This window comes from Etheostoma cragini, chromosome 17, assembly GCF_013103735.1.
Source record: "Etheostoma cragini isolate CJK2018 chromosome 17, CSU_Ecrag_1.0, whole genome shotgun sequence".
In the NCBI taxonomy this organism is placed as follows: Eukaryota; Metazoa; Chordata; class Actinopteri; order Perciformes; family Percidae; genus Etheostoma; species Etheostoma cragini.
Window position 1 is genome coordinate 6,715,111 of NC_048423.1, and position 27,894 is coordinate 6,743,004.

Genomic DNA, 27,894 nt, shown 5'->3' on the forward strand with positions numbered 1-27,894 from the left:
GATCGCACAGCTTGACTGTCATGGGATGTATGTCCTGCTGTTTGCTAAAGTAAGGTCAAGTCTCTTCATATTAAATTACCTATAAAAATATATATATAAATAAAAAGGTGAGGGTATTGTGTTGCCAAAGCTGCAGCAGCGGTCAACGTTTAGCTGCACCGACAGAACGAGTAAGGAAGAAGGTAACAAATGGGAGCACGAACAAAGGTGGCAGTCGAACACCGAGGGACCAGAGAAGAGCTGCTGATCCAGAATGTTCTGCTCAAGTTATAGAACTATGTGTGTGTGTGTTCCACAATTAGGCAAGGCAGTGTGTAAAGGTCTTTTCAGACGGTAACGGACACTTTGCCTGCAAACTCATTTGGATCCGCAGGGTCTCGCTGTCACTTCCCATGTGAACGCCAGGTGCTCTATGCATGGTAACAATGGAGCTTTTCAGCTTCTGATGGTTATATATTTCAGGGAATTCACAAACAGCATTGATTTGTACTGTGTGTGTGTCACATGGAAGAAAGGTCAAGACAATTCAACTGTCAGCGTGTGCATGACACTAGAAAGATCGCATCAGTTTCACAGGATCGCGCCTGCTGGTCGCTTGCCCACCCCTCCCTACAAGCCCGCTCGCCTCTCATTGAAAATGAACAACTACGCGGCCAATCGCTCCGTCTGAAAAGACCATAAGACCTAAGGTGAGATTGCACATTCTAGAACTCCTGTGACACGGATGTCTTCTAGAACATTGAACATAGAACTTGTCTTCTCAGACATGGCTACGCTCTAGAACACTGACATCACTACGCTCTAGAACTAAGACAAAGCTCGGTTCTACGGTACAGAACCTTTTTTTTTTATTATTAAATGAAGAGAAAAAGGCAGCCTGGTTCTAAACCCTCCAGGAGTTTTAGGCCAATACTTCTGTCTGTACTGTATGTTCTAAAACACTATAGATTGTATGGGATGAACTCTCATCACAGCAGATCACTTTTCAAGGCTCCTAAGAGAGAAACTTTTTCTCCAGCTCAAAGACAGAGGGCCGTCCCGGGGAACTCTGAATGCGGCAGAGTGGCACAGTGCAGTCTCGTTTCTGGCCCTCTGTGTCCATGTCCAGCAGAGAACAGCCCATCCCCACCTCAGAGGACAGCACCATGCTTAGGTTTTGCGCCGTCTTCTCTCCGGAGTAGTGGCCCAGGGAGTAGCTCTTGTTGCGTCCTCGCAGCAAGGCCCAGGTGTGGGGTTTGGCCCGGAATGACACTGGCCGTGGTCTGGAGAAGGCCTCGCTACCTGAGTGCTTCTCTGAAACTCCATCTTTCTCGCGCTTCTTCTGTGTGGCTGGAGGAGGCAGAGCGGGTGGGCCATTGCCTGGAAACAGATGGGGGAGATACATTTTTTTAAGAGTAAATTTTTTTTTTTAACCGCATATACAAGCTTACCTTCCTTACCCTTGTTTTGTGTTACTTACTATTGTGGTTAGTGGTGTACTTCTTTCTGCGTAGACGTGTTCCTGTGTTGTGGTTGCTCTTCTCGGGTGGCTGGCTTTGGGGTCGCACTGGTGTCTCTGTGTTAGCTGCCATCCTGTTACTCTGGCCTTCTGTAGAAGCTGGTTGGCTGGGTCTGGAGGACTTGGTGTGATTATTGGCAGCCACAAGCTCAACCTTCCCAGGGCTAGAGTGTGACACCTCCGCCCCAGACTTTAAGAGGCCTTTGGTGGAGTTGCATTCCATTATGGCCGTCATGGAAATGAGATTGACAGGTTGGGTGGCGGTGGGGTTTGACGATGGCTCGTCTTTGCGGGGGCGACCACTTGGTGGTGAGGTGCTGCGGCGAAACCGGGTCGCACGCTGAAACAGGCCCTCCTTCTTCTTCTTCTCTTTCTCCTCACGCGGGGGCTCGCAATCTTCCCCAGGAGCAGAGTTTTTGAGAGCCTCCCTAATGTCATAACCGAGCACAACTGAAGCCAGCAAAGAGGCGCAGCCATACAGTACAGAGTCAGTCTTACGGCGAGCTGACGTCCGCTTCAGGCTGTTGGTAGGGGTGAGCTGTGGGGTGGTGGAAGTGGAAGAGGTGGATGTGGTGGTGTAGGGGTCATCTGGGGTCTCTGTTGACCCACCCTGAACTGCTGCCCCAACCCCAGCATCTCCCGATCCACAATGCCCACCAGGGCTCTGAGGCTGCTGCTCGTCCCTCCACAGAGGTAGATCGATGTACACCTGGTTGGGGAACTTGAGCTGCTTTGGCTTGGAGCTGCTGTCAGGACATTCCTGGGAGAATGCCTTGTCTTTGCCGGCCCCCACTGAAAATACAGAAGTGTGAAATCAGACATTATGAACAAATGAACCATTATGTGGACACTGTTGATGTTTAACTTTACTTATGTCTTGCTGCTTCCTGTCGCTCTGCATGGCTTCTTGAGAAAGCTTATTTTGGTGCTCTAGCTGTCTTTATGTCGTCTTAAGGCTCTGAGACCCCAACCCGACGCAAACCGTCAGCAGAAAAGAACCGACTGCCTCTCAGAGTTGGCCAAAAGAGTGCCTCGGAACACGCCAAAGCGACGCCGACTTGAGCGTACATTCTAAGTGTTTGAGAGCTGTGTAAGGACATCAGGGATAAAATTGTAGACCTGCACAAGGCTGGGATGGGCTACAGGACAATAGGCAAGCAACTAGGAGAGAAGGCTGTTGGTGCAATTATTAGACAATGGAAGACGTTCAAGATGACGGTCAATCTCCCTCGGGCTGGGGCACCATGCAAGATCTCACCTCGCGGGTCATCAATGATCATGAGGATGGTGAGGGATCAGCCCAGAACTACATAGCAGGACCTGGTCAATGACCTGAAGAGAGCTGGGACCACAGTCTTAAAGAAAACAATTAGTAACACACTACGCCGTCATGGATTAAAATCCTGCAGCGCACGCAAATTCCTCCTGCCAGCGCACGTCCAAGCCAAATGACCATCTGGATGATCCAGGAATGGGAGAAGGTCATGTGGTCTGATGAGACAGAAAATGAGCTTTTTGGTCAAAAGTCCACTCGCCAAGTTTGGAGGAAGAAGAAGAATGAGTAAAACCCTGTGAAGCATGGAGGTGGAAACATCATTCTTTGGGGATGCTTTTCTGCAAAAGGGACAGGACAACTGCACTGTATTGAGGGGAGGATGGATGGGGCCATGTATTGCGAGATCTTGGTCAACAACCTCCTTCCCTCAGTAAGACCATTGAAAATGTGTTGTGGCTGGGTCTTCCAGCAGGACAACAACCCGAAACACACAGCCAAGACAACTAAGGAGTGGCTCTGTAAGAAGCATCTCAGTCTCCACGCCTGAACCCAATAGAAAATCTCTGGGGGGGAGCTGACAGTCCATAGTTCCCCGCAACAGCCCTGAAACCTGAAGGATCCGGAGAAGGTCTGAAGGATTGGTCTGAAGATTTGTCGCTGAGTCCAACTGCCCACCAGCCAATTCAACAAGTCAAATCAGCTGAAATTAAAGCTGACCGCTCCTCCAACTGACGACGACACGGATCACACCAAACAGACTTTAGTCATGACCTAGACAGACTGTCTGGCGGACGGTAATTGGGTTGGTGTGTCAGCACCTTTATTGACTTTAAAACATCTGTCCAAAAGACTGCAGTTGAAAATTAGCCAGCTAACACTGGGACATTTACAGAAATGTTGATTTAATGTGCGTTGTCTTATAATTGTCTATAAATGAAATGAAACGTATGAGTTCTCAACACTTAACCACAAATGACTTAATTGTGATTGTCTGATAAACCTGAAAGGCATATGAAGACTTAAACCCTATTCTAAATCAAGTAAACAAGCACTCAAAAGATATTTTAAAAACCTGTTCAGGCAGAGCAAATTTCCACAATAATTACTCAAATAGCAAATTAATACAAAATATCTTTCTGTAAATTTAAATTTTAAAATTGCACAGAACCCCAATGGATTTTGAGCTGACCTTGTTCAGCAAACAGGGCAGCGAGGGGGACAGACTTCTGGGACTTGACCAGGCTGGTGGACCAGGGGTTACTGCCGTCTGACAGAGGACGCACTCTGAAAAACAATGCCCAGTAACAGATGCCACACAACAAAAAGTTAAAAATAAATTATTTACACTTAGATTTTTGTGATATATTACCTTATGTTATATTACTGTATGAAACATAAAGATGAGTTGAAAATAACACTTAGACATTAGGGTGTGGTCATGTTTTGAAACAGAAAGCAAATGCTCTCCACCCTTATATGATTACAAAATGTGTAGTCTATTTTTATGCGTGTGCATGTGTGTGTGTGTATAGCATATATATATATATATATATATATATATATATATATATATATATATATATATATATATATATATATATATATATATATATATATATACTCTACCTCTCAGCAGCAGCAGGCCTTTCTTTGCTCTGTACTGAACTAGGGCCCCAGGTTCTTCCTTTCTTCTTGATTCCCTTTTTCACGTCATCAAACTCCTCTGGCCTGAAGAGGGTGCTGCGGCCCCATGTACGATTGCTCTCATCTTGAGTAACTGTTAACACAGTGACCATTAGTGTTACCAAAGACTCAAACCACTGCAGGAAGGTGTTATCAGAAAAACCACGGCCCGGACAGGGAATCCGGTGTAGACATTAAAAAAGCTTATCATCTGCAAAGTCTCTGTCGTAATCTTTCTCTTGAAATTTTCTTTGATGTCTCCCTCTCCATCTATGTAGTCAAAGAGTACTTAGAAGTCTAAATAACCACATATCCCATGGGTATTCACTCTTAAAAGTTTATTCAAAGGCCTTTCTACACTAAATGGATAAAGCCTCTTTTTTTTAAATAACAGTGTTTGATTCAGGAAGATTTAAAGTTACTATTGAACCTTTTCTAGAAAAAATTACCAATGTATATTTATTTCTGAAAAACGCTGTTGTTGTAAAAGCTCCTTCTCGTTGTGGGTTAGTCATTGTGAAGGTGTGAGGATCCACCAAAGACGTCGGCGCAGCGCAACGCAAAGGGCCAATTCCCATAACTAGGAAAATGTGTTACAGTTTTTTTCCAACACACGTTTTCAAAAATATGTCTCCTTTTCTAAGGTATGCACTTTGAGCAAAACAAAGTCTGATTGATTTATAATGCTAAAATAGTCATTAGATAGTTGCATGCCTGTTCTCATTTCTGAAAGTTTCAAGTACGGACGCCACTGTAAAGCTACTCAAGATGAGCTTCTCTCGTGGTCAATCCGGGGTTGAGCACTTGATGAATCAGTGTGAGCCCTGGGTCTTCTTCTTTCTCTTGTTCCCTCCTCTTCCTCGTTGTCGTCCCCTGTCTCTCCCTCCTCCCCCTTGCTCTCTGTCTATTGTTGGCATCTATTGTTCAAAATAGGTAATCTGACCTTTGACCTACAGTATGTATAGGCCTATATTAAAGCAGTGATGGGTTAGTTAAAGCAGTGATTAAAGTGTTTGCACATGTGAGGAGTGTGTGTGCACCCAGGTAAATAAGAGTCGCATTTTGATTGGTTGTGTTTGGAAAAGGAAAGCACGTCAATGCCTGTTAGATCACTGTGTCTTAAGTAGAGAATTGTATGTAGTGTTTTATATAAAAATTGTTTTATACAACTGAAAACTGAGAGAAAGGCAGAGAAATAGATTATGGTTTTGGATTTGGCGTGTAGTTTTGCACTTTGAGTGAGAGGTTTTCAAAAATTGTGTGACATGAAAAGATTTTGTTTGTAAGCAGTTGGAAAAAAACTGTAATTAACAGCACCACCAGTTTGTTTATTAAAGATCCAATAATTTAAGTAACTAAATTTCCTAAAGTACCAATTTTAACCCAGCAGCAAACACCAAAGTCTTCTTATAATCCACACATTAGGCAAAGCTTGTCAATCAGCACAAACAATCCCCACTGATAGGAAGCTGTTAGGCATCAAACCCTTTTGATACAGCATTGGTCCTATTAGCCACAGCAACGCTGCATGTGGGTAGCCACTAGCTTGCCTTTCCTCGTGAGCCCACAGGAGGTTGTGAGCTCGCTGGTCAGATCAACATCCTGTTGGTAAACATACAAACTGTCCCTCCGCGTGTGGGGTATCACTGAGGAGGGAAACATACATGTTACCTCTCACCAACATGAGCTTTATGACACAACTATTGCACAGTAGTTGACAGTGTAGACTAAGCTAGGAGCATATCGTTAAATGTGCTGTGAAACAGAAAATCTGCGTTTTCTATCTGAATATCAGCATTTACCATAAATGCTCAAGAGGAATTTGTTTCAGTTGGTCACTTAGTGTGCACCTAACAAAATCAAACAACCGGCTGACTGCTTGTGGCTCTGGAGCTTTTGTTCACACAGTTGTTGTCATTGTGACACTAGTGTTCCTATGTTCCATGAAATTCTCAGTGAGTTGATGTGATTTCTTTAGAAGTTGTATTTTTAGCAAGTTGTATTAAGTAAATTTGACTTAAATCCAGGCCAAGTAATGCAAACTGCACACAGAAGTTTAGGAGACAACCATACCGGACACTAAGGAAAACAGAGCTATGAAAAATAAACAAACTCAACTCACGCTGAATGGCTCGTAGTCGGGGAATAAGTGTGGGACTGCTGGGAGGAGAAGAGCTGGTGCTATGAAGGCTTCTCCTCTTGTCCATGGAAGGCGACGCCTGCACGGTGATCTTATGCTGAAAGTCTGCGGAATGAAACATGCACATATGGTTCTTACACTCTCAGAATAAATATACTTAGAAAGGCCATACACCAACATCCTTAGTACAATGTCCAGCACCCACCTGAGGGCAGGCTGATGCGGTTTCCATCCTTCAGTTTGAGGCGGGAACGTTTGAATTTGCCTTTCCTTTTCTTCACGTTGGGCTTATCTTTGTTGAGCTGGAAAATGAGGATGTTGAGCTCTCTCTCCAGCACGTTGATCTCCCGCTCTGCCAGCTGCTGCTCCCGACGCTTCAGCAGCTCCTCCTGAGACTTATGCTGGAGTGCGGCTCGCGTCAGCTCCTCTTCTCTGGAACGTAGCTCCTGGAAGAACCAGGTATTAAGATACATATATGGTTAAAATGGCAGAGAGACTTAAGTTCACATATATTTTAGTTTTGCTCCAGGAGGATGTGCTGCAGTTGGTCTTATCTGAAAATGAACACCTCCATAAGCAAAGCAGAGAAAGAGGTTAGACAATCCAAAAGACATCTTCAGCACCAGTAAGGCCCGTTTTAGGTCAGAGCCGACAGATGGGTAGCATCATTAAACTCAAGGCTTAATTAAATCTCTGACCCAAACGATATATCCGGTTCTGCTGCAACGTTTTTTTTTGTCGAGTACTCTTTTAAAATATAATATTGCCATAGTTGACGGGAAAGCGTTGGATCCGGAAAGTACTTCTAAGAACCTCTTTGGATTGTTATTAAAGTGCGGGGTACTTTTACAGTCAAGCTTCTGTTTTATATTTGTGCTAATTGTCAAACTTTCTAATAAACTGTGTTCCTCCTAATGTCTACACATGGTCGCATTAAATATTTGGATTTTAGACACAATTCTATTGTAAGACAAGTTATAGTTCCCATATAACAAGAGAAAAGCTCTTGCAGACAGACATCTTTAAGAGTGTGTTAGCCGCGTATTAGATAACTCCTTCTATAACAAGTTGGTTTCAGGAGATTACTGCCTGCTGTTTCAGGACGTGTTACAAAGCTAACCAGTCTTGTCTCCTCCCATGGCTTACTCTTTCTTCATTCCCTCCATTTTCTCTGTAATTGCTCTTGGCTTAGTAATAATAATCCTTACTGGATGACTTCCATAAAGCAGCTTTACAGTCAAGCTACTTCAGCCACCCACCTAGACACAGATTACTGTGGGACATTTACAGGAAATCTGCTGATACATTGGTTAACGCTACAAGAGTTTTTTTTTTTATTTACACTGGGAAAATTTAAGATAATGCTTAAAGTTGTTCAATTATTTTGATTTATAAAACGCTTTACATACAAGGGCCAACTTTATTGGTTTTTTAAGTCATGGTGAGGTGTTGTTATATCAATCAAGCGTTTAAATGACTGATTTGGATCAGAATCAGAATAAGCTTTATTTGCCAGGTATGAGGACACGTATGAGGAATTATTCTTTGGAACATCGTTACTCACAATGTGCTTACACATACAAAACAACCAAAACTAAAATATACACACCAATATATACACAATATATACATACTCTAAACAGAAACAATATAGAGGCATGAGTGCAATCAAGAGTTCAATAAAACTATTTAAATGTGATTATTGGAAGTTACATAATAGGGTGTATGTTAAAAAGGTGGTTTAGCATAACTGATTAGACTAGAACCAGATAGAATACATAGATATGTCATTCAACGAGCATACAATTATTAAATATAATGCAGAAATTAAGTCTCTTGATACAAACACAGACACTATCTGTGTCATTCAGTTGTTGACCCAACTCTTTGCGCTGATACTGCTGTTTTTACAAACACTAATTAACCCCCCCTCTTTAAGCCAGCGATATGAGATTAATACAGGAAGCAGATTAAGGTCTTAACAAGGGGAAGTACGCTAAAGCATGTTGATATTAATGACTTGTTTTGTTAAAAAACGCGCCATTAGCTTTTCCACTGAAAGTAACCAATTAAGCCGTTTAGTTTGCAAAAAACTGTTCCAAGCAATTCTGCATGGTTATACCAAATCGCAATAACAGATTATTAAACATGTTTCATCACTAAAAGAGCAGAGAATAGTACAAGAAGTATAGAAGGTCAGTCACATATACTATATGTCAGGTTTCAACACACAGTGTGTGAGACAGAGGTAAGCTATGAAACATGGATTTTCAGTCAATCAATTTTAATGCATCTAACAACCTGCCAGCCCTCATAGTGTGTTTATGATGTATGTATGTCAGTGGCTCCATATATTTATGTTTGTGTTACATCAATCTGCCTTACCTTCTCTTTGGTCCTGAGCTCATCAAACATCTCCTGAATCTCCACACGCCAGTCATCCTGCATGCTGTGGAAGGAGTCCTGAGGCATGGTGGCCATCACCGCCTCCTCGATGGCCGACAGCTGCTCCAGGATGCAGGAGAAGGAGGGACGCACATGGGGGTCCTGGTCCCAGCACTCTGGACACACACACACATTTCCACGTTAAGATTGACACATTACTAAAAAAAGTCACCAGAAATTACATCCTCCCAATCATTATCAATGACATGTCATTGGAGGCCATCTTTGATAATGAGTGAGAAAATAAGAAATCTATAGACCAATTTCTGGTGATTATGGGACTAAGATCTTTATTTTAAAAAACAACAACAACAAAAACTGGCCATTAACTTTGAAAAAAACTGACCTGCTACATTCTGCAGTTTTATTATTGTGTTACGGATTCGGAACAAGACTCTTTCCCGATTCCCGGCAAAGGTTATGACGGGAAACGGTAAATTAAATAAATGCGTTTTCTGTTCGCGGTCAATTTGTCACGAAAAATCTGAAATTGCTCTTTCAATCTATCAATGCTCTTTGCTTCTTGAAAGCACACTTCCAGAAGAAAAAGAAAGGGCAGGGTGAGAATTCAATGTAAACTAGAAGAAATATGTAGTCTAAATTATCACAAGTTCAATGCAATGCTAACATTAAGCAGAAGAGTGTTTAGGCATTAATTTCTTTTCAATTCAGATTTCCATCGGCCTATGTAAATGTAAATGTGCTCTATTTATATAGCGCTTTTCCAGTCTTAACAACTGCTCAAAGCGCTTTTACATCTACAGGAAACATTCACCATTCACACACATTCATACACTGTGGCCGGGGCTGCCGTACAAGGGGCCACCTGCTCATCAGATAAACATTCACACACATTCACACTCCGATGCGCAGCACCGGGGGCAACTCGGGGTTCAGTGTCTTGCCCAAGGACACTTCGACAATGACTGCGGGGGGCGGGGATCGAACCACCAACCTTCCGATTGGCAGGCAACCGCTCTACCACTGAGCCACAGCCGCCCCACAAATGGCCCCGTATGGCCCTGTCTTTTTGCAGTGCGCAGTTGTACATTTCAGTGGGTCGTTTTCTTTCATTAAGTGGAAGTTGTATGTGTTTAAAAAAGAAATATGCCTGCCCTGCCCTGATGAAGAAATATTTTGGTAACTTTGAGTGAATATTCCTGTTTGCAGCCGCATACAAATCTCAACAACCACACAATGGATTTTGTTTAATAGAATGGTATAGGAATCACCAGTGGTTCCTTTAGCACATTTCATTAGTTTGTATAATTGAGTTCTGTAAAATATTGGTTTTATACGTGTTGCCTAGATTTTCAGAAGACAAGTCACAGACAATCCAAGTTTCATTTCATAATTAGCGCTGCAGCAAATGTCACGGACGCAGCTCACCTGATCACGCAGCGGAATTGATCATTGCAAACTGTGTTGATGACATAAACTTTTGCCCAACTAATATACAAAAATGTCAGTTTGGGATGTGGGAACGCATATTAGAATGATATCAATACATTACTTGGGCTACCCCAAGTAATGTATTGGGGCTACCGGGAAATCGTTTGTCTTTTCCCGTTATCTGATTCATCTAATTTTTGGGGAAAATATTAAACCCTAGCATTTACCTTCCATGAGCTTAGCAAAGGGTTCCGGGCATGTGGATGGGATTGGTAGAGTTAACTTATTGACTGCCACACCGTAAGCAACAGCCAGGCCATCAATCCCACGATATGGTACTTCCCCTGTTAACAGCTCCCACAGTAAGACACCATAGCTATTGTATGACATGCATACAAAGAAGAAAAAAAGGAAAGTTAAGAAAAAGGGAATGAGTAAAAATGTCAGACAAATAAGTGGACATATATAGAGTAGATATTTTATTCCTGGATCTGTAGCTGTATCTAGGCATACCTCCAGACATCACTGCCTTTGGAGAAGAGAGATGACTTGATGACCTCCGGGGCCATCCAGGAGTACGTGCCTGCAGCTGACATTTTTGTGGTTTTGTGCCACTCCCTGGCCAGGCCAAAATCTGTGATCTTCAAGGTCTTCCTCCCGATGTCGTCATTCTCAATTGTTTCAAGTAATAAAACTGAAAAGAGAGAAGGATACATTAAGAGAGGGACCATGAAAGAGACTGGGAAAAGAGACATAAGGGCATAACAAGCGATGAGTGATTTAAGGGATGGTTTGGAGTAATTTCACCCCAGGGTCCTTTGCACCCTAACCTTGAGCCAAACACTCCCCCAGAAGCTTTTTCCCTTTGTCAAACATTGGTCAAGTTAGCGCAATTAGCCGAATGGCTTAGTGCAGGTGCTAATGGAACCAAATATGTATCTCGTTAAAAAGAAAACATTAATAATTCCCGGGAAGGTACCAAACTTCTACAGTAGTACAAATAGGTTCTGTACTCATAAAACGAGGCATTGAGACGTTTGTAAGTAGACCTGTTTATTTAAATAGCACTTGCCTGATGGCATCTACTCTCTACTGCTAGCATTGTTAGCGCTGCTAGCTAGCTTTCTGATTCTCTCCCTGATTAATTGCAGCTTCTCGTTTGTGTACTCGAATAGGTACTGGCAACCTCCCAAATTAAGCCACTCGTAGTCACGTTCGACGTTAACGTTAAACTCTGCCATTATGCCATTTCATTGACCTCTTCGTTTGGTCTCTTACTTCTTGCTCCTACTTTATCTGTAGTCTCTTCCGGCCATGGATGAGATCCCGCACAGAGCACATCTACTGCTGAAAGAGGCTACCGGTAAAGTAGTGAAGAAGGAGCAAAAAGCGAGAGAATAAAAAAAGAGATCAACAAATGGCAGTTTGAGGTTTTACTGAACGCAACGATGAGTGGCTTAATTTGGAAGGTCGCACATACCCATTCAAGTCTGAATAAACAAGACAAGGAGCTACAACTAAGGGAGGAGAATCGGAGAGCAGCAGAGAGTAAAAACAATAAGGCAAGTGCTATTTAAATAAACTCCTGGTGTACTTACAAACGTTCCAATGTACAGAACCTGTTTGTCTTACTGTAGAAGTGTGGTACCATTCCGAGCATTATTAGCGGGGTAATTTATAAGATACACATTTGGTTCCATTAGCCCCTGCACTAAGCCATTTGTCTAATTGCGCTAACTTGCCCAATGTTCGACAAAAGGGACAAAAGTTTCTGGCGGGGGCGTTTGGTTCGAGGTCATGGTGCAAAGGACCTCAGGGTGAGATTACCCCAAACCATCCCTTTAAGAGAAAGGGAAAAGTGGAAAGACAGGATTGGGACGAAAGTGACATGTGAGGGGGGTAGGAAAGAAAGGAGAAAGAAAACTGAAAGGGATAGGGTGAGACAAAGAGTGGGGGACAGATAGAAATACGGCCGTGCAGGTGAGGAGATGAGAGTTCATATTCACCAGGGCAAACAGAGGTATGCAGGTCATCTATTACTGTAGTAAAAGAAGGTTGACAGCGCCACAAAGCAACTGTCCTGAGGTCCTAAAATGTTTAACACATTAAAGAAAGCTGGAACCCTCCAAACCTGCCTGTAACAATACACCCAAGTTCAGATCCCTGCCACGGTGAAGCCACAACCCATCGACGTGCAAAATAAAAAATAAATTAAAAAAAAACTTTTATTCGCCCATTTAATATTAGTGTTCCTGTTTATTATGTCAAAAGATTTTCTTATATAAATGGATGTGTGTCATTTTAGACCAGTTTCAATTCAGTTAGATTCACAAACAACACTTTTAATTTAATTCAATTTAGTCATGATACAACAAAATTAAGTTTGCTCCTCAAGTCAATGCAATAAAATGAAGAAATTGCTTAAAAAGAAAAACATATATATGTATATGACTATATAAAGTCATATACTGTCATGTACTGCACTAGAGTCTGACCGATATATCGCCTGGCCGATATTAGGCATTTTCCAAACACACACACACACACACACACACACACACACACACACACACACACACACACACACACACACACACACACACACACACACACACACACACACACACACACACACACACACACACACACACCAAGTCGAGTCGAGCAGGTACCATGAAGCAAAATGGACAAATTGTGTGAAAAATAATGAAAAGGAAAACTTGAATTAAAGTTAAATATGCTTATGAATAATGCACAAAAATAGCATTAAACAAAAAGTCATTTTCAGAGCAGTAAAGCAAACAGGTAAGAGTACACTAGGGATGGGGGGGAAAAATCGATACAGCATAGTATTGTGATATTTTCTGTGGCAATACTGTATCAACACAGATGCCAAGTATCAATCTATTATTATACATGTGATGGCAGTTTGTCTGCTCAACAATCCAATTTTGCAGAAATAAAATGTAAGTGAGATGAACAGAGAAATGTATCTTTTTAGATAAATCAGATGTTTACAAAGGTCCCTTTGGTAAAAAAGGTAATAAAGTGCTGTATATCGCAGAATATTGCAATATGTTTAAAATCACAACAATATTTTCCCGTGACAAAAGTATTTTGAGGCCTCTGGTGATTCCCACCCATAGAGTACACACATATCCATTAATACACACAGTCAACAAGACGTTGAGCATTTAGCTTTTTGAAAACTGTGCCATCCACGACCAGGTGACAACTGGGGAGTAGTAACATTGTTTCTACTGTCCGGAGTTTCCTTTCAGCAGAAATAAACCTACTTTGTGTGCTGATACTGCCAAATGTCAAAAAGACTCTTTGATCCTTTTATCCTACAGGTATTATTTTCAACATTTGTTTTTGCTACTGCCAAGATCTCCTCACATTACAAACTGTTCCATTTCATTATTTGCATGCAGTCCAACACTGCAGGTAAATTTGAACATGTCATATAAGCTGTCTTGACCCTACAGAATGCCAAAGCCAACAAGGAAACTAAAGCTTGAGAGTCTAAATGTTCCTTAAAGTGGTTTCACAGAGGCATTTAGGCATTAGGGTTAACACAAACACTTCAGTGTATTGCTGACACATACACTTTGTGGTAATATTCCCATGGGAAAGAAGCTGTACTGATAAAGAAAAATACAGTAGTGGAAGTGTTGAAAAACACATCAAGCCATTTGATTATCTTCACCTACTGTATCACAATGTACACTTGAAAAAGATACAGACTTCAAATGCTATTTGCAGCTTTCAACAGAGACTCTATGATGTGTGTCTGCGCAAGTACTGCTTGAATGAAGTAGCTAAACTGTGTGTGCTTTATTATCATTCAATGACCTTGGCCGTCCTCCTCCACAGAACCAAACTAAAACCTTTTCTACAATTCTCAATCAGTCATGCAAAAACATGCACATACACTTTTGTACTGATTTTTTAACCATCCGAGACCAGAATACATTGTGATTAATTATACAACAAATGTGTCAAGACTGGAACAGATCTCCTGAAAGGTGTATGAAAGGCAGAAGGGACGATAGCTGTTGACTTCAAGAACAGATAGTATGGGCAGAAAACAAGAAACATTACACTACCATACTGAAAATCTGTGTATGAGAAAAACTGAAACAAACATATGCTGACTTTCCTTCTTAAAATTAATTTTAATTCTTTAAGAAGAATTCAGTCTTCAAAAATTAGTTACTTGCAGTGCAAGGTACAACACAACACAAGCAAAACGTTTGCACACAGCTGGCTCGCTATTCTGATTATTGACTAGTCTCGCATCGCTAAGATCCATCATATCAGACTGTATAATCAATGATTGCACACACACGTATATATATCTACGCTAAGTTAGGGCTGGCAAAATCAACACAATATTATCGAGTCTGCACAAATTCCTTTACCATGACACATTCTTTTTTATTTAAGTGTGATTAACGCACATGAGCAATTGCACATACTGCAATCTGGGCCTCGGCCCACTCCGTGGTTTTGGTAAATCAGGAAGGGAAGCAGCACCACTGCACTCACCGGAGATTTCTCTCAGTAGTTACAGTTACCAGCACATTTTTTGAATCATAGTAGGAACTTAGGTTGCATGCCTTGACTGTCATAAAGATAAGTGACAGACATTTTGCAGACAGGTACGCCGAGCACTTTCTGCACGTAGCCAGACAATGTGACTTTGAACATAAACTCGGCAACCTGGTCACTGATATTGCACACAACATGACTGCAGCGGGGCAACTACCGTTCGAGCATTTGCCTAAACACTAATGTTGCAAATAAAATGTTCTGATATTTTGCTATCTTCAAATTTGTATTTGTCAAGTCAGCCTATTAAAAACAAATTGTTGTTGGGCATTTGAGACACATTGAAGACATCATTCTAGAAGGTGAAAGACTTCAAGCTGTTTTAGCTTTTTTAACTGTATTGTGATTCCTATGGGTCTCCACTAATAGCAGGGGTATTGGTGCTATTACTTGCCTAAAGCACAGAGGGGATCCTCTACCCAGTCGCCAACAATAGGAATTCCATTACAAACAGGTTTCACTAGACCAATGATATACTCCGACTTCCTGTTGTCAAGTCCCCTCTCAGTGATTCCATAGATTCCTCCAAGCAGGCTCTGTAAGTTTGGACTATAGAATATCATGCCAAATACGTTCTTTGTAGCGCCTTGATACTTCAGTGTCAGCCCTCTAGAACTTTCTGTTAAAAGACCTAAATCCTTTCTACATGACTCCATGCTGACGTGATGCTACAAAAACACCTTGAAACCACAGCCAGCTATTTTGTTTGGCTACTGCAGTATATTAGCAGCCAAGCTAATAACACAACCACACTACATAGTTAATGCTGGTTATCCTGTCTCATATGATTTAAAAAGTGTCACACATCATCATCCATTGAATAAATCTATCCACGCATACAGTGCAGTCCACGGAACTCTAGACACTATTTATTGTTTTTAGCTCTGTACTTTCTTACAAAGAATAAACTGTGAAATAAATGCATATCAAATGAAATAAATATAATAGACAATTCCATAAAAAAATAGGCAATTGGGGCTAACAACTACTTACATTACTGATTAACCTGCCAATTATTTCTCAATTGATCGTTGTTTATAAAATCATTGTATTTCCTTTGGAAAGGAGAGACTAAACTGGAAAATTAAGTAAGGTGGGAAGAAAGAAGCTAAGTTAGGACTCATGGCCTCCTCTTCACTAATGGCCCACCTCCAGCCATCTTTGATGTCTACCTCCCATTACTTCTTCCTCCTATTCTAATTTTCTAAGAAAGATTGACCTCAGCAGGTTTTTGACGAGAAGCTCCATAATCATGTTTTTGTCTAGCCTTGTAATATATGCTTTATTTGAAGAGAAAAAATGGAAAATATTAAGTTTTATTGAAATTAAGTTTTTCTTTAAAACATCTCACTTGTTTCAGACCTCTGTAACCAAACGATGTCTAAAGGTGTCAAAATTCACAAATAAATAAACATTAAGTGCAATAAAATTAAAACAATTACAGCAATATAGTCTTGTGACAATACATTGAGTTGTAGCTTCAAAATCACATTCAAAAAGCAGAAAATTATGCTCTGGTTTACTGCTTTTTAGGGTAATACTAACAGTCAAGTCCCAGGCCAAACCCCACCCTGTATTAGAAAGATAAATCTAGTGCCTGTGTTCAGGCTTACGGTAATGCTAGCATGTAAAGCCTTCACAGCTGTGCTAATGCACACAATCAGGTTGTGGCTAGTCTGTCTTGAGTATTGTTTTGCTCCTACAGACAATCTAAGCCCTATTTGGATATGACATGTGAAAGAAGTGGAGGTGGTGTCACAGAACCCAATTATTACATGTGCCTCTCATAACAACTGAATTTGCCTGTATACTTGAGTCATTTTCATGGCCAAAGCAACCTATCTTGTCAATTCACAAAAAGCTAATCATATGTACTCCTTAACACCCAAATATTGGGGAAAGATACTAAATGAAAAAAGACACAAGCACTTAGGAGGCCCAATATGTGTGGCCATATCTAAGCCATTTTGCAGATCTACAGTGAGTTTTTCCTTTGTGAATTACAAATACCTTGTAATACTTTGCAACCACTGTCCTATCAATCTGCCATGTCTGAAAAGGTTATTATTATTTTCTCAGTCTGTATTTCCTTACTTAGATTAAAGAAAATGTTTTGAAGCATACAACAGTGCAATGCAATTGGAGATGGATATGCCTCCAAGGCATACCCCACCCTCAGTCCAACCCTCATTTAATGCATTTTTCCAACAGTGGATCTTCAGGTAGACCCATCTTCCATGATGGAACAGGGGGATGATCAGAGGCAGAGCTGCTGCTTTCAAAGCAGGTCCCACGCTTCTTCCCATTGCCTTCATCCCCTCGAGGTAAACAAGAAAACCTTTTGGGCAAACATGGCCGTTTCTTCTCTCTTCAAACAATTATACCTCAAGTTTTAATTATCCGCAGCATTTGAAATTCCACCAACCCGTAATACATGTCAATTAAAAAGTTTTGAAAGACAGGCCACTTTGAACCCTGTTAATTAAGTTTTTATTTTTATTTTTAACTTTTGGGCTGACAGTGGCCAGGACAAATTCAACATATCGTCCTAACCCTAATACACAGCCAAAAAGAATGATGAAACAATGATTTTGCAAACAACCAAAAAAGCCAGTTAAATTTTTTTGTATCTCTTAGCAACCAACGGTGCTGTGTGAAACCTTTATGATACAGCTGTAAAAACAAACTTTGAAATAGTATACAATCTATTACTAGTGAGATTTCAAATTAATGTGAGAAAATATGATTCAGAAGCTTTTTTCACTTATTGGCATAACTAAGCACTAATGCAACATGGTTGCTGTACAAATGTCAGGCTCCTAATTTGATGTGGCAGTATTTTCATAACTGTGCCAACAGACTAAACAGAATAGTAAGAGAGGGCTTCCTGTAGTAAGCGGAAACAAGGCTGCTAAACATTCCTCGACTGTTCCGTCTCTCTCGGTTGAAATGAGAGTGCCTCCAGGCATGCTGGTTGATGGGAAAAGGATCAGGCCTAATGGCTGACTAAATTCATCTATCATGGTCATGTCTCTCCGGGCCACTTACTCTTCGTCTGTCCTTTTCCTCTTCTAGTTTGTGTCTGGTTAAGTTTGAATTCAATTAATTGAAGTGAATGTAAAAGGTGTACAGCCACTACATTTTGCTGTATTAGCATCTATCAATGTGCTGGGGAGCTACAGAGGGGATTGGCTGATTCAGAAGGCAGCTCTTCTCAGCTGTGGGCCCTTTTCCTTTTCACCCTGCCCTGCAACAATAGGTGCAGTCAGGGAGAGGTCATAAAAAACACAGTGAAAGCATCTCCACTCCTCCTCTCTCCCCTCTGCCCATTCTCTCATCAGAGAAAAGACAGGCAGTAACTGTCTGTGTGTCACCAGGGGTAATTGTGGGAAGCCTGAGAAAAGTTGCCCCTTCAACACCTAGTCAAGCTTTGGCAACTTTTCCTCTTAGATTTGACTTATTACAGAAGTAGAGCACTAGAAACTAGTAGACTACTAGAAACATGATTACTACTACTTGTCTTGATCTACTTGTACTTTTTTCTGACCTACATCATGTCTTAAGTTTTCTCTCCAGGGGTGAGCTCGTTGTGACTCAGTAATTAAAAAAAAGATTTAAGAGGTGTCTTTGGCAATTCTTTTCCCACAGAAGTAGGGTTGTTTACTGTGAAACCCAAATTTAGAAGACTGTTATAGTCTATCAAGTAGTATTTTCACACCTTCACATAACGGTGAAGCAGTAGGAGGGCCGGCAAAATGGAAGATGCAGGCAAATTGGCTAGCAATGGTATTGAACAATCAGCAGCAGTCAGCATCTGTCTATTCTTAGAATTATTATAGAAATATTGGTCACTTTCCTTAACAATATTATATAGCTAGGAGGGCTGCACAATTATGGCCAAAATGATAATCACGATTATTTTGATCACGATTATTCTCAGGATTTTTTGTTGATTTTAACCGAAACAAATTTTATCGTCACATAGGCTATTTATAACTGCGGGCGCGAGTGTGATGGACGCTACTCGCAGAGCGACGGCTGACTCATTATAAACTGGTCCAGCACGGGTCAAATGGCGGATACACACGTCGTGTGTATGAAATGTCTGTATTGTCACTGCGCTGCATTTTCATGAACTATGATATTCTGGCCATGGGTCACATCTCTCGCCCAAGTCCAGCCGCTCCGTCTCATACGCTGTCACTCTACCAACTGAAGTTAGTTGCATTCAATAACTTCTTCTGTGTTCTTTGCCTTGGCGACCGCGCTAGCAGTTACCCGTGGAAACACTGGTACAACTACAGGTTTGCCCCTCATACTTAACAATATACAGCTGTGTTAATAACAAAACTGTAGACAAATGTCAGAAGTGTGGACCGGCCCTGTGTTACCGGGCTGCACGGAGAGTAAGACAAGAGAGAGTAGAGGAGAGATCCAACACAGGCACGGCTTTACAGACAAAATGGGTCATGTAGCGTAAAATTAACCCATATAACAACATTGTAGCTGATGTATGCGAGGTCATTAGCAGTAGCTAACAGCTAACAGCTAACAGACGCTACTAGCACCGACAAGCACTAGCACTGGTCACTGCTGTTGTCTGAAAAACAACAGACGGGACAAAATGTTGCGTTTACTGGTAAACTGGTAAACCTTTAGACCGACGTATAACCGACTACTATCTGTTGGGTTTTCCTCACGTTACTCTGTCCTCTGTGACTGTCTATATCTTGAAACTAACGGGTGCAGGGAACTACTATGACTGGCTCATGAGCAGACAGGGGTTTACGGAGCGGCTTTGCAAAAAAACTCAGCTTCTATGAAATGACGCTTTAAAAAAAAAAAAAAATGTTCGATCACGCAAATTTGATCGTGGAAAGTCGGAAAGTCAAAATCGGGATCGTGAATAAAATTTGAATAATTGTGCAGCCCTAATAGCTAGGCTATTTGGAGAACCCCATGCACTTCCCATCTGGGCCATTTTCATCAGCCAATTACTGTATGATTTGGACTGTTGCAATGAGACGATTAATGTGATTAGTGGAGAAGACTATGATTCATAAAAAAAAAAACTATTTTCTGTATACTTTAAAGTAAACGTGCGCAGTGTGCTGCTACATATACAGAGATGGAAACAAGTGGCAATAGGCATCTGCACATGCTGCAACAACTAGATCAAAATAGGGTCCTATAATAGCGTGATGGTTGGCAGGTTCTCTCCTTTTATTATTTTTCATCACTAATTTCCGTTAACTGACAGTGAATACAGACACAGGGAGGAGGGAGGGGAACACAGATACAGCGTGATGAAGTATAACAATAGCTTATAAGACTGATGGGAGAGTGCTGTTTCACACGCTCCAATCTGAACTCCATCAGTTTCATTGGCGTTCAAGCACACATTCCTAGCATGCTGTCGCTCACACCAAGATGTGAAACTCAAAAGTTAATGTGGGTTATAAGTGCTGGCTCAGGGCCAGGTTTCACTGCAATTTCTGGCTCCTATCTACTGCGCTAAGAAAACTTCCACTCATAGCTTGAGGCAGAGTATACATCAAAGTTGTAAAATGGAAAAAATAGTCAAGAGGATGTAATGAATAAGATTGGGATAAACAATAAATTCCCTAAAAGCTCTATCAGAAAACCTAAATGAACAATAAATGTATTGTCTGCATTGCCAGAGTTTGATATAATTTCGTGCTAAATGACATGCTATTGTACTCAGGGGACACATTCCTTCATTACAATGAAGACTGCAGGTAAATTCCTCTCAGCTTGTCAAGTTAACAAAACATTGTAAACATTGACCCCCAACCATAAGCATGCACAGCGGCGTCTACCTTAGATTAAGTCACACTCCAGAAATCGCAAATGCGAGTTATTTTAGAGCAAACTATAGTGCCTATACTTATTTTAATGAACATATATGTGTATATAACAATACTAATAGTAGTATTAGTAAATATAACTAATGTGTGATCCAATAGTTTTGGATGACAATGTATATATATATATATATATATATATATATATATATATATATATATATATACACATATATATATATATATATATATATATATATTATATCAGGCTGCAGCTACACAGACAGAAGAAAAGGATCAATTCTTTATTTGTTTGGAAGTGAATAGGAAGCTTGTTGATTCATAATAAAATAAGAAAAAGTAACTCCAACATATACAAAATTTGAAAATTGCCTTGGCTGAAAAGTAAACATGAAAAATAACATGAGGGGCAAGAGAGAGCAGAAAATAACAAGGGAAGGAAGGTAAGTAAGGAGAAAAATAAAGTAAGGAGGGAAACCCCCTCAGTTTGTGGCAATAAAAGGAGTACCGCTGCTCTCTGGGAGATTAAATATGAACGGAACAAAACCAAACGAGGGCTTTGAGACCCTCCGAGTCCTAGCCATTCTTCTGGCCACAGTAGCCTAGCAACCGCTGCTTGACCAGTCCATTGTGCAAACGTATGTTAAGCTTTTATCCCTCATTAGCAACATTCCTCCCTGCAGGCTGGGATTTTGTAGATTAGGTTGAAAAACACAAAAGAGATTGGATAAATCTTGCTGACTTCCAACATATTACTTTACAGGCTAATCATTGATCAAATAGCCGTGTGTTTGCGTGGAGCATGTGTACACTGCAAGATGATAAATGGCAGGCCGAGTAGTTGAGCGAAGGTGCTTGCATATGTACCTGTCTGTGTCCTGGTTTAGGAAAAATAGTGGAGTGAAACAATTTAACAATATATACCAAAATAGAAGACAGCCATACCAATAGACATTTTTCTCATTCAATGTTTCAAAAGTGACAGATTGCTGATTAACAACCACTTAATTACTGTTACCATTTTCTTTTTACCCCCCCTGTATATAATTTTCACTTCTTTTATATTTTAGACTGACAGACACACACACACACAACGCCAAGACAAGTAGACAACAGACCCTCACCAGCAGATGCAATAACATCTCTAAGCTGCATTATTCTGGGTTTTTACTTGGAAAACAACCCAACACACCACAGGGTGCATATGTGTGTAGGAGAGAGTCTTTTGTGAACTCACTACACTCAAGCAAACACACAGAGCTTCTTTCATTTTCTCTTTATTTAGATAAGACAGTATATTGAATACAAATGTTCAGACTTCTGACCCTGGGACGATTAACTACCTGCAATTAATAAGAATTCAATGTCTTTTTTAGACTCTTATTGTTGATGCAGTGGGAAATCAAGAATGAATTCAGATGAACTGATATTTATTCCACTAGCTTACAATTTTCCGGTAAAATGTTGAGCTTCCAGGTTTCACTTCCCCGAACAGCAATAAGCAGATTATGAATGGTCTCCCATGAGCTTAGTTTAAATTATTTACTTAAAGCTTATGCTGTCTCTATGTCACAGTGAAATGGCAGGACAAACACAATGACTTGTGTTCACAGCACTGTGCCTGTTCGGGGGAATTTGTTTGTGTATGTTCGTCAAACATCTGATTAGCTGAAACCGTCTAAATAGCAGCTAAATCCTCTCTCTCCATCTGCCCTATGATTAACACAAATCTGACATCTTAAATATGACTACTTTTAGGGTTGGGCTCATCTACACTGTTCATCACATGACATCAGGGGCACCATGTGCACATAAAATGCATTCAAAGTTTTGTTTAAAATTGTTTGAAAAAAATCAACATCAGAAGGACACAATGACTGATTGTCCACATTCAATTATATAATAGTGTAATTTTAGAGAGTGAATCAGTTTTATTCTTAAACAAACACACTGTATTCCAGATTGTATATATTATTGGTATTAGAGCTGAAGTACAATTTACTATTTTCTCGTCAATATATGTGGACTGTAAGATTAGTTGTGAGGGCTGATGAAGTGGGAACTTTTTGTCATGGTTTCGCTATCCCTGCCTTTTATTAACTGAGACGATAACCACGTACTACATGGTCATACAGGTCATGTGTGCAGCATTTAGGCCTAATTGTTATGATTGGTGGGCATGTGTGTTTCACTTGTTTTTCATGGTCAATCTATGCAGGACCCTCCATATCTATATCTGAAAAGCAGAGGGATTTTACAATCCATTCAAAATGTCTTTATCAGGTGATCATGGAGGGTCTTGTCTGTGTACATTTCACATGTTTTGTCTCTACAGTCACACACTGACTATCACAGCTGAAGATAAACAGACATCAGTACACAAGAGCTTCTCTCCACATGGCCCCAAGTTGATAAGTATCTGATAAAAAAAGAGAAATTGTGTCTGGAGTCCCATTACACAGAAACACACTTGTGTTGAAGTGGATATATGACTCTGACTCTATTTCTCATCAAGTCCTGTCCATTTATTATTCAGTACTGGGAAACTAAAGTTTGCTGACTTGTTGTGAATTACCATTCCATGGAGGAAAAGCACAAATCCAGTTTCACTACATTACCCTATCAAAAGAAAGACCTGAAAATACTCAAAAATGTGAATCAAATGTATTTTTATGAACATGAACACCTGCAGCAATTGTGAAACTATGCAGACATTCCCTGATGAATAAGCAATACACCCCCCCCCCCCCACCACATGAATGTTTTTTTTCTTCTATTATCATACCTTGATAGGTTCTCTGACTCATGTTTGCACTGCGACCTCTGGTATTAGCTCTGGTTGGTCAAGCACATGGCCTGACAGTGTTGACTGAGTGCATCTGGTTATGTGTTTTGTAAATCACTGACTTTATTTGAACACCATTTCAACTTGGATTGGAGAGGGGGCTGGGTAGGTGTGTGTATGTATTACAGGATGAGGGGGATTAGGGGGGGCAGCCCAGCTGAGCAAACTCTTTATTTCACATCCTCTTGATGGTATCCCCCACCACTTCATACAGCCACAGACCTTTTACACCTCCTTAAATCTATCCTGAGTAAAGGGCAGCGCTGCACCAGGGATGATGTGAAATATGTGAATCCTGAGTTTTCAGCAAACTAAACGTAGGCTGTATTGTCAAACATGTTTTCCTAATAGCCTATAAGCATTAGGTAAACTTTTACCAATGCCCCTTGTTATCCTAAATATGATTCTAAACAATCAATATTCATATAATTGCTTAAGAAGAAGCTATGGAGTTACTTAACACAATTACTCAAGCCGAACTGAACAGCGACCAACACACACTATAAATATCTAAAGGAGGAGGGGGTGCATGGGCAACAGGTGGATGGTTCCCCGTAAAGACTTTCTCCTAAAGTTATTTATTAAATATATGTCTCAAACACACAAGCACACACTTCAATCTTTGCTTACTGTTGCTAGACTTCAGGTCACGATGGATAATGGGTACCACGGCCTCCTCGTGTAGGTAGAGCATCCCGCGTGCAATCTGCACGGCCCAGTTGACCAGGATGTGTGGAGGGATGCGCCTTCCGGTCAACGCCCGGTTCAGTGTCCCGCCTCGGGCATACTCCATGACCAGGCACAGGTTGGGCTCTTCCAAACACACTCCTTCCAGTGTAATAATGTTGGGGTGCTGTAGCATGGAGAAAAGTTTCGCTTCTTGTTTAACACTGGCGGCGGTGGCTGTTATGTCCTCGTCTGGGTCTTGCCGAGCCGCTTTCACGGCGAACTCTTGATTTTTCCATGTGCCCCGGTAAACTTTGCCAAATCCACCCACGCCTATGATCTCCTCTAGTACCAGTTCACTGAAGGGAATCTGGACGGGCGAGCTCGGGACTTCCTCTCGTGCCCCCACAGACCCACAAGTAGCAGGGAGACGGTAAATAGCGGGCTGGTAGGTAACATAGTTTGAGGGGAAAATCCCGACCCGGTGGTTGATTTTACCCGTCCACCATCCTTCGTCCCCGGAGATTGCTGCGTCTTTGGACAGCACCTCCACCACGTCCCCTCGTCTGAGGCTGAGCTCATCCTCGCCGCTTGCCTCGTAGTCATAGGCAGCTGTCCACAGGGACTGACTCGGGCACAGTGGAGCAGAGTGAGCCCACGCCCGAGCTGTGGGGGAGTCTGTCCATGCATGCTCCCCTGTCCTGCAGCCGCCCGGCCGCCCTTCACCGTTTGGGAAAGCGGCCTGCGAGACATCCATTTCTCGGTGGCCGTAGCGACACCATAGGGTGCAAAGCTTTTAGAACAAAACTTTATAACGGTAAAATGTAACTATTTGAAATCATCATGCTGTCACATCTACACGACTAGCCGATGAGAAAAGAGGGGCATTCCCTGCGCAGCCCACAGCGGGATAAAACCGTGTCCAAAGTCCTGTGGGAGAGAGAGAGAGCGTCCACAACCCTGTCTCCACGTCGCCACTCCGGTAAAAGTGAATGATCCTCAATAACTTGCTATCGTAGTTGCTAGCTACGGCTAGCCCAAATATTTTTAAAAGCAGCGGTTAATTAGCAATATAAAGTTTGAAACTAGCAATTAATGTTAAATCTCAAATTATCTCTGCCATGAGATATACATTTGCCTACAACAGTATCTGCTTCTGTTGGATGCTAACGCGAACAAGCTAAAGTTAGCTCTCTTGCGATGGAGCTAGAGTTAGCAAGTTACCAAGTTTTCGCAGGTGCCGCAAGAGGTGCACCTGCACCGTCCAGTCCTACCAGATAAAGGGAGCTGGCAAACGACAGGTTTCTCTTAGAAAGTCGCCAGTAAATCTCGTCTAGTCACCGAATCCCGAAATGTAAAGTTTGCTTGCTCTTTTGTGGACTTTTAACAGCAATTTCAACTGCATTGGCGAGCGGGTTAGCTTAGCATAGGTCAGTCCACTAGTAACGTTAAGGCAGATGGAAAAGTTGCCACTCTCAACTTTAAGATCGGTTATTCCCAAGTGTGTTACTCCTTCGGGGACGTGAAGGAAAGCCGACGGTTGAAAGCACATCAAACATCCTGGATTTCAACGCAACAATGTGGTAATAAAAACATGAAAAAACCCGTTAACTTTAATCAAAACAACCCCCCCACCGCCGCTGTAGCCAGACGAAGTAGGACCCAGCACAGTGCAGTGGATCCTTCTGGGGGACGCTGCTGCTGCTCTCGCTGCCGGCTGGGTGCCCTCTGATTGGTGGATTAAATGACACGTGAATGCCACAGCAGTAGGGGGGAGGAGGGAGGAGCTACCATAGGAATGTGTGGGGAGAGCGCGCCTTCAGGGAAATTATGGAAATAGTGGACCACATGAGAAAGCACTTACACACACACCTCTCCATGTGAACAAGAAAGTCTTATTAAAGTGAATATATAAGCCTAACTAAAGGCCTAGGCTATACAGATAGGCGTATTTTGAATAGCCAAGTAGGTGATTTAGGCACACAAGGAATTTGACTCTGCGTGATAAGAACAAATGCAGACTACAGGAAGATCGTTAATATAATGTATTGAATGTATAATACATGAGGAAGATAGGCTATACGCCTACGTCATAGGCATCCTGTTAGACAAAGTCAACAATTCCATATAGACCACATAAAGCCTAGATGACTGCACTGAAACATAAACATAGCCTGTGTTCTACTACTGGCCTACTAGGCCTACTAGGCTGTTACTACTACTGCTACTAGTAACAATAATAATAATATTAGCCTAATAATTATAATAATATAATAATAGTCCAAGCCTCATTGCGGCAGTCGTCGCGACGCAAGACAAATTGAGCGAACCAGGGAGCTCCCAAAAGCGAAAGAGGTGTGAGCTGCAAGGTCGGCGGTACAGTGCCATTGCAAATATCCCAGAGCCCTAAAGGATTTTTTGACAACCTCTGGACCTTCTGATTTCATTTTCTATAAAAGCTTGTAAAACCTCAACCCTGTTGTCCATAGTAAATCCATGAACATCACTTCTTTTAAAGAAAAACTGGGCTGCTGAGGTCATAAAAAGTCGGTTACAAAAAGAACTTTGAGCAAAAGGGGGCGTGGTCTATGGCAGGTGAACTAGCTTGATTCAGGGAACACGTGGATGTAAAGATTCTTTATGTGAAATGTGGGAGTTATGGGCAAAAACACGTTTGACGTAAATATAGCGCCTAAATCTGGTCAACTACCCATTGTAAATCTACCCTGATTATTTACAAATATTTACAAAAGTTATTTGTATTTAAATAAAATGGTTACATCAGCAGCGACATGATGACATCAGCATCGACATGAGGACATCGGCAACGACATGATGACATCAGCAACGACATGACAACATCAGCAGCAACATGACACGTCTTAAAGTTACACCACAACCTGAATTCATGACTGTGTGTGTATATATTTGTATGTGTGTGTGTGTGTGTGTGTGTGTGTGTGTTTGTGTTTGTGTGTGTTTGTCTGTGTGTCTGTCTCTCTCTGTGTCTCTGTGTGTGTGTGTGTTTGTGTCTCTGAAAATTGGCCACTAGGGGCGCTACAATTTTAAATCTAAAGTTTGGCTTTGACAGCAAAAGTTGGTGTTTTCATAGTTAGCTACACAAATTTGTCCGTGTGTAATGCGCAATTTTTATTCTATAAAAAATCTTAATTCTAAAAAACGACATCTTGTAAGGTTGGTCGGGAGATCCTATGTGCCAAGTTTCATGCAGATCATTCGCATGGTCTAGGAGGAGTTTGAAAAACATGGTTTTAGATCAATCGGGATTTTTCAGAGTAAAAGTCTAGGCGGAAATGGGCGTGGCCTATATCACAAGATTCAGTTGGATCCAGGGAACGCGTGGATATGTGGTTTTTAAATGTCCGATGTTCGGTTTGGAAATTATAGGGCCGAACTCTTATTTTCTACTTTAGCGTCACCTAGTGGTGGAATTGGGTCAATTTTTGCGCCTGAGGTCTTTGCGGACTT

At 41.4% G+C, this 27,894-nt stretch overlaps 1 protein-coding gene across 3 annotated transcripts; it reads right to left on the reverse strand.

Moving 5' to 3' along the window:
* Positions 1-840: 840 nt before the first annotated feature.
* map3k21 (mitogen-activated protein kinase kinase kinase 21) lies at positions 841-26,102 on the reverse strand. Of its 3 annotated transcripts, none has more exons than XM_034897561.1 (11): positions 24,370-26,102; positions 10,948-11,128; positions 10,662-10,810; positions 8,983-9,158; positions 6,803-7,043; positions 6,580-6,702; positions 6,008-6,103; positions 4,401-4,551; positions 3,964-4,058; positions 1,460-2,290; positions 841-1,359 (listed from the first exon to the last, which is right to left on the reverse strand). In XM_034897561.1, the coding sequence occupies exons 1-11, from the start codon at positions 25,160-25,162 to the stop codon at positions 995-997; spliced, it is 3,201 nt and encodes a 1,066-aa protein (XP_034753452.1). In that variant the 5' UTR covers positions 25,163-26,102; the 3' UTR covers positions 841-994. The 3 variants fall into 3 exon arrangements, with proteins under 3 accessions (XP_034753452.1, XP_034753453.1, XP_034753454.1); XM_034897563.1 differs by having other exon boundaries at positions 1,035-1,366; XM_034897562.1 differs by lacking the exon at positions 6,008-6,103 and having other exon boundaries at positions 24,370-26,101.
* Positions 26,103-27,894: the final 1,792 nt, after the last annotated feature.

Coding starts and splice junctions, on each gene's coding strand:
- map3k21 (XM_034897561.1), bottom strand. CDS start 25,162: ATGGATGTCTCGCAGGCCGCTTTCCCAAACGGTGAAGGGCGGCCGGGC. Junction 10,811..10,947: donor AAAGGCAGTGATGTCTGGAG/GTATGCCTAGAT, acceptor GTCATACAATAG/CTATGGTGTCTTACTGTGGG. Junction 4,552..6,007: donor CTGTGGGCTCACGAGGAAAG/GCAAGCTAGTGG, acceptor CTGTGTTAACAG/TTACTCAAGATGAGAGCAAT.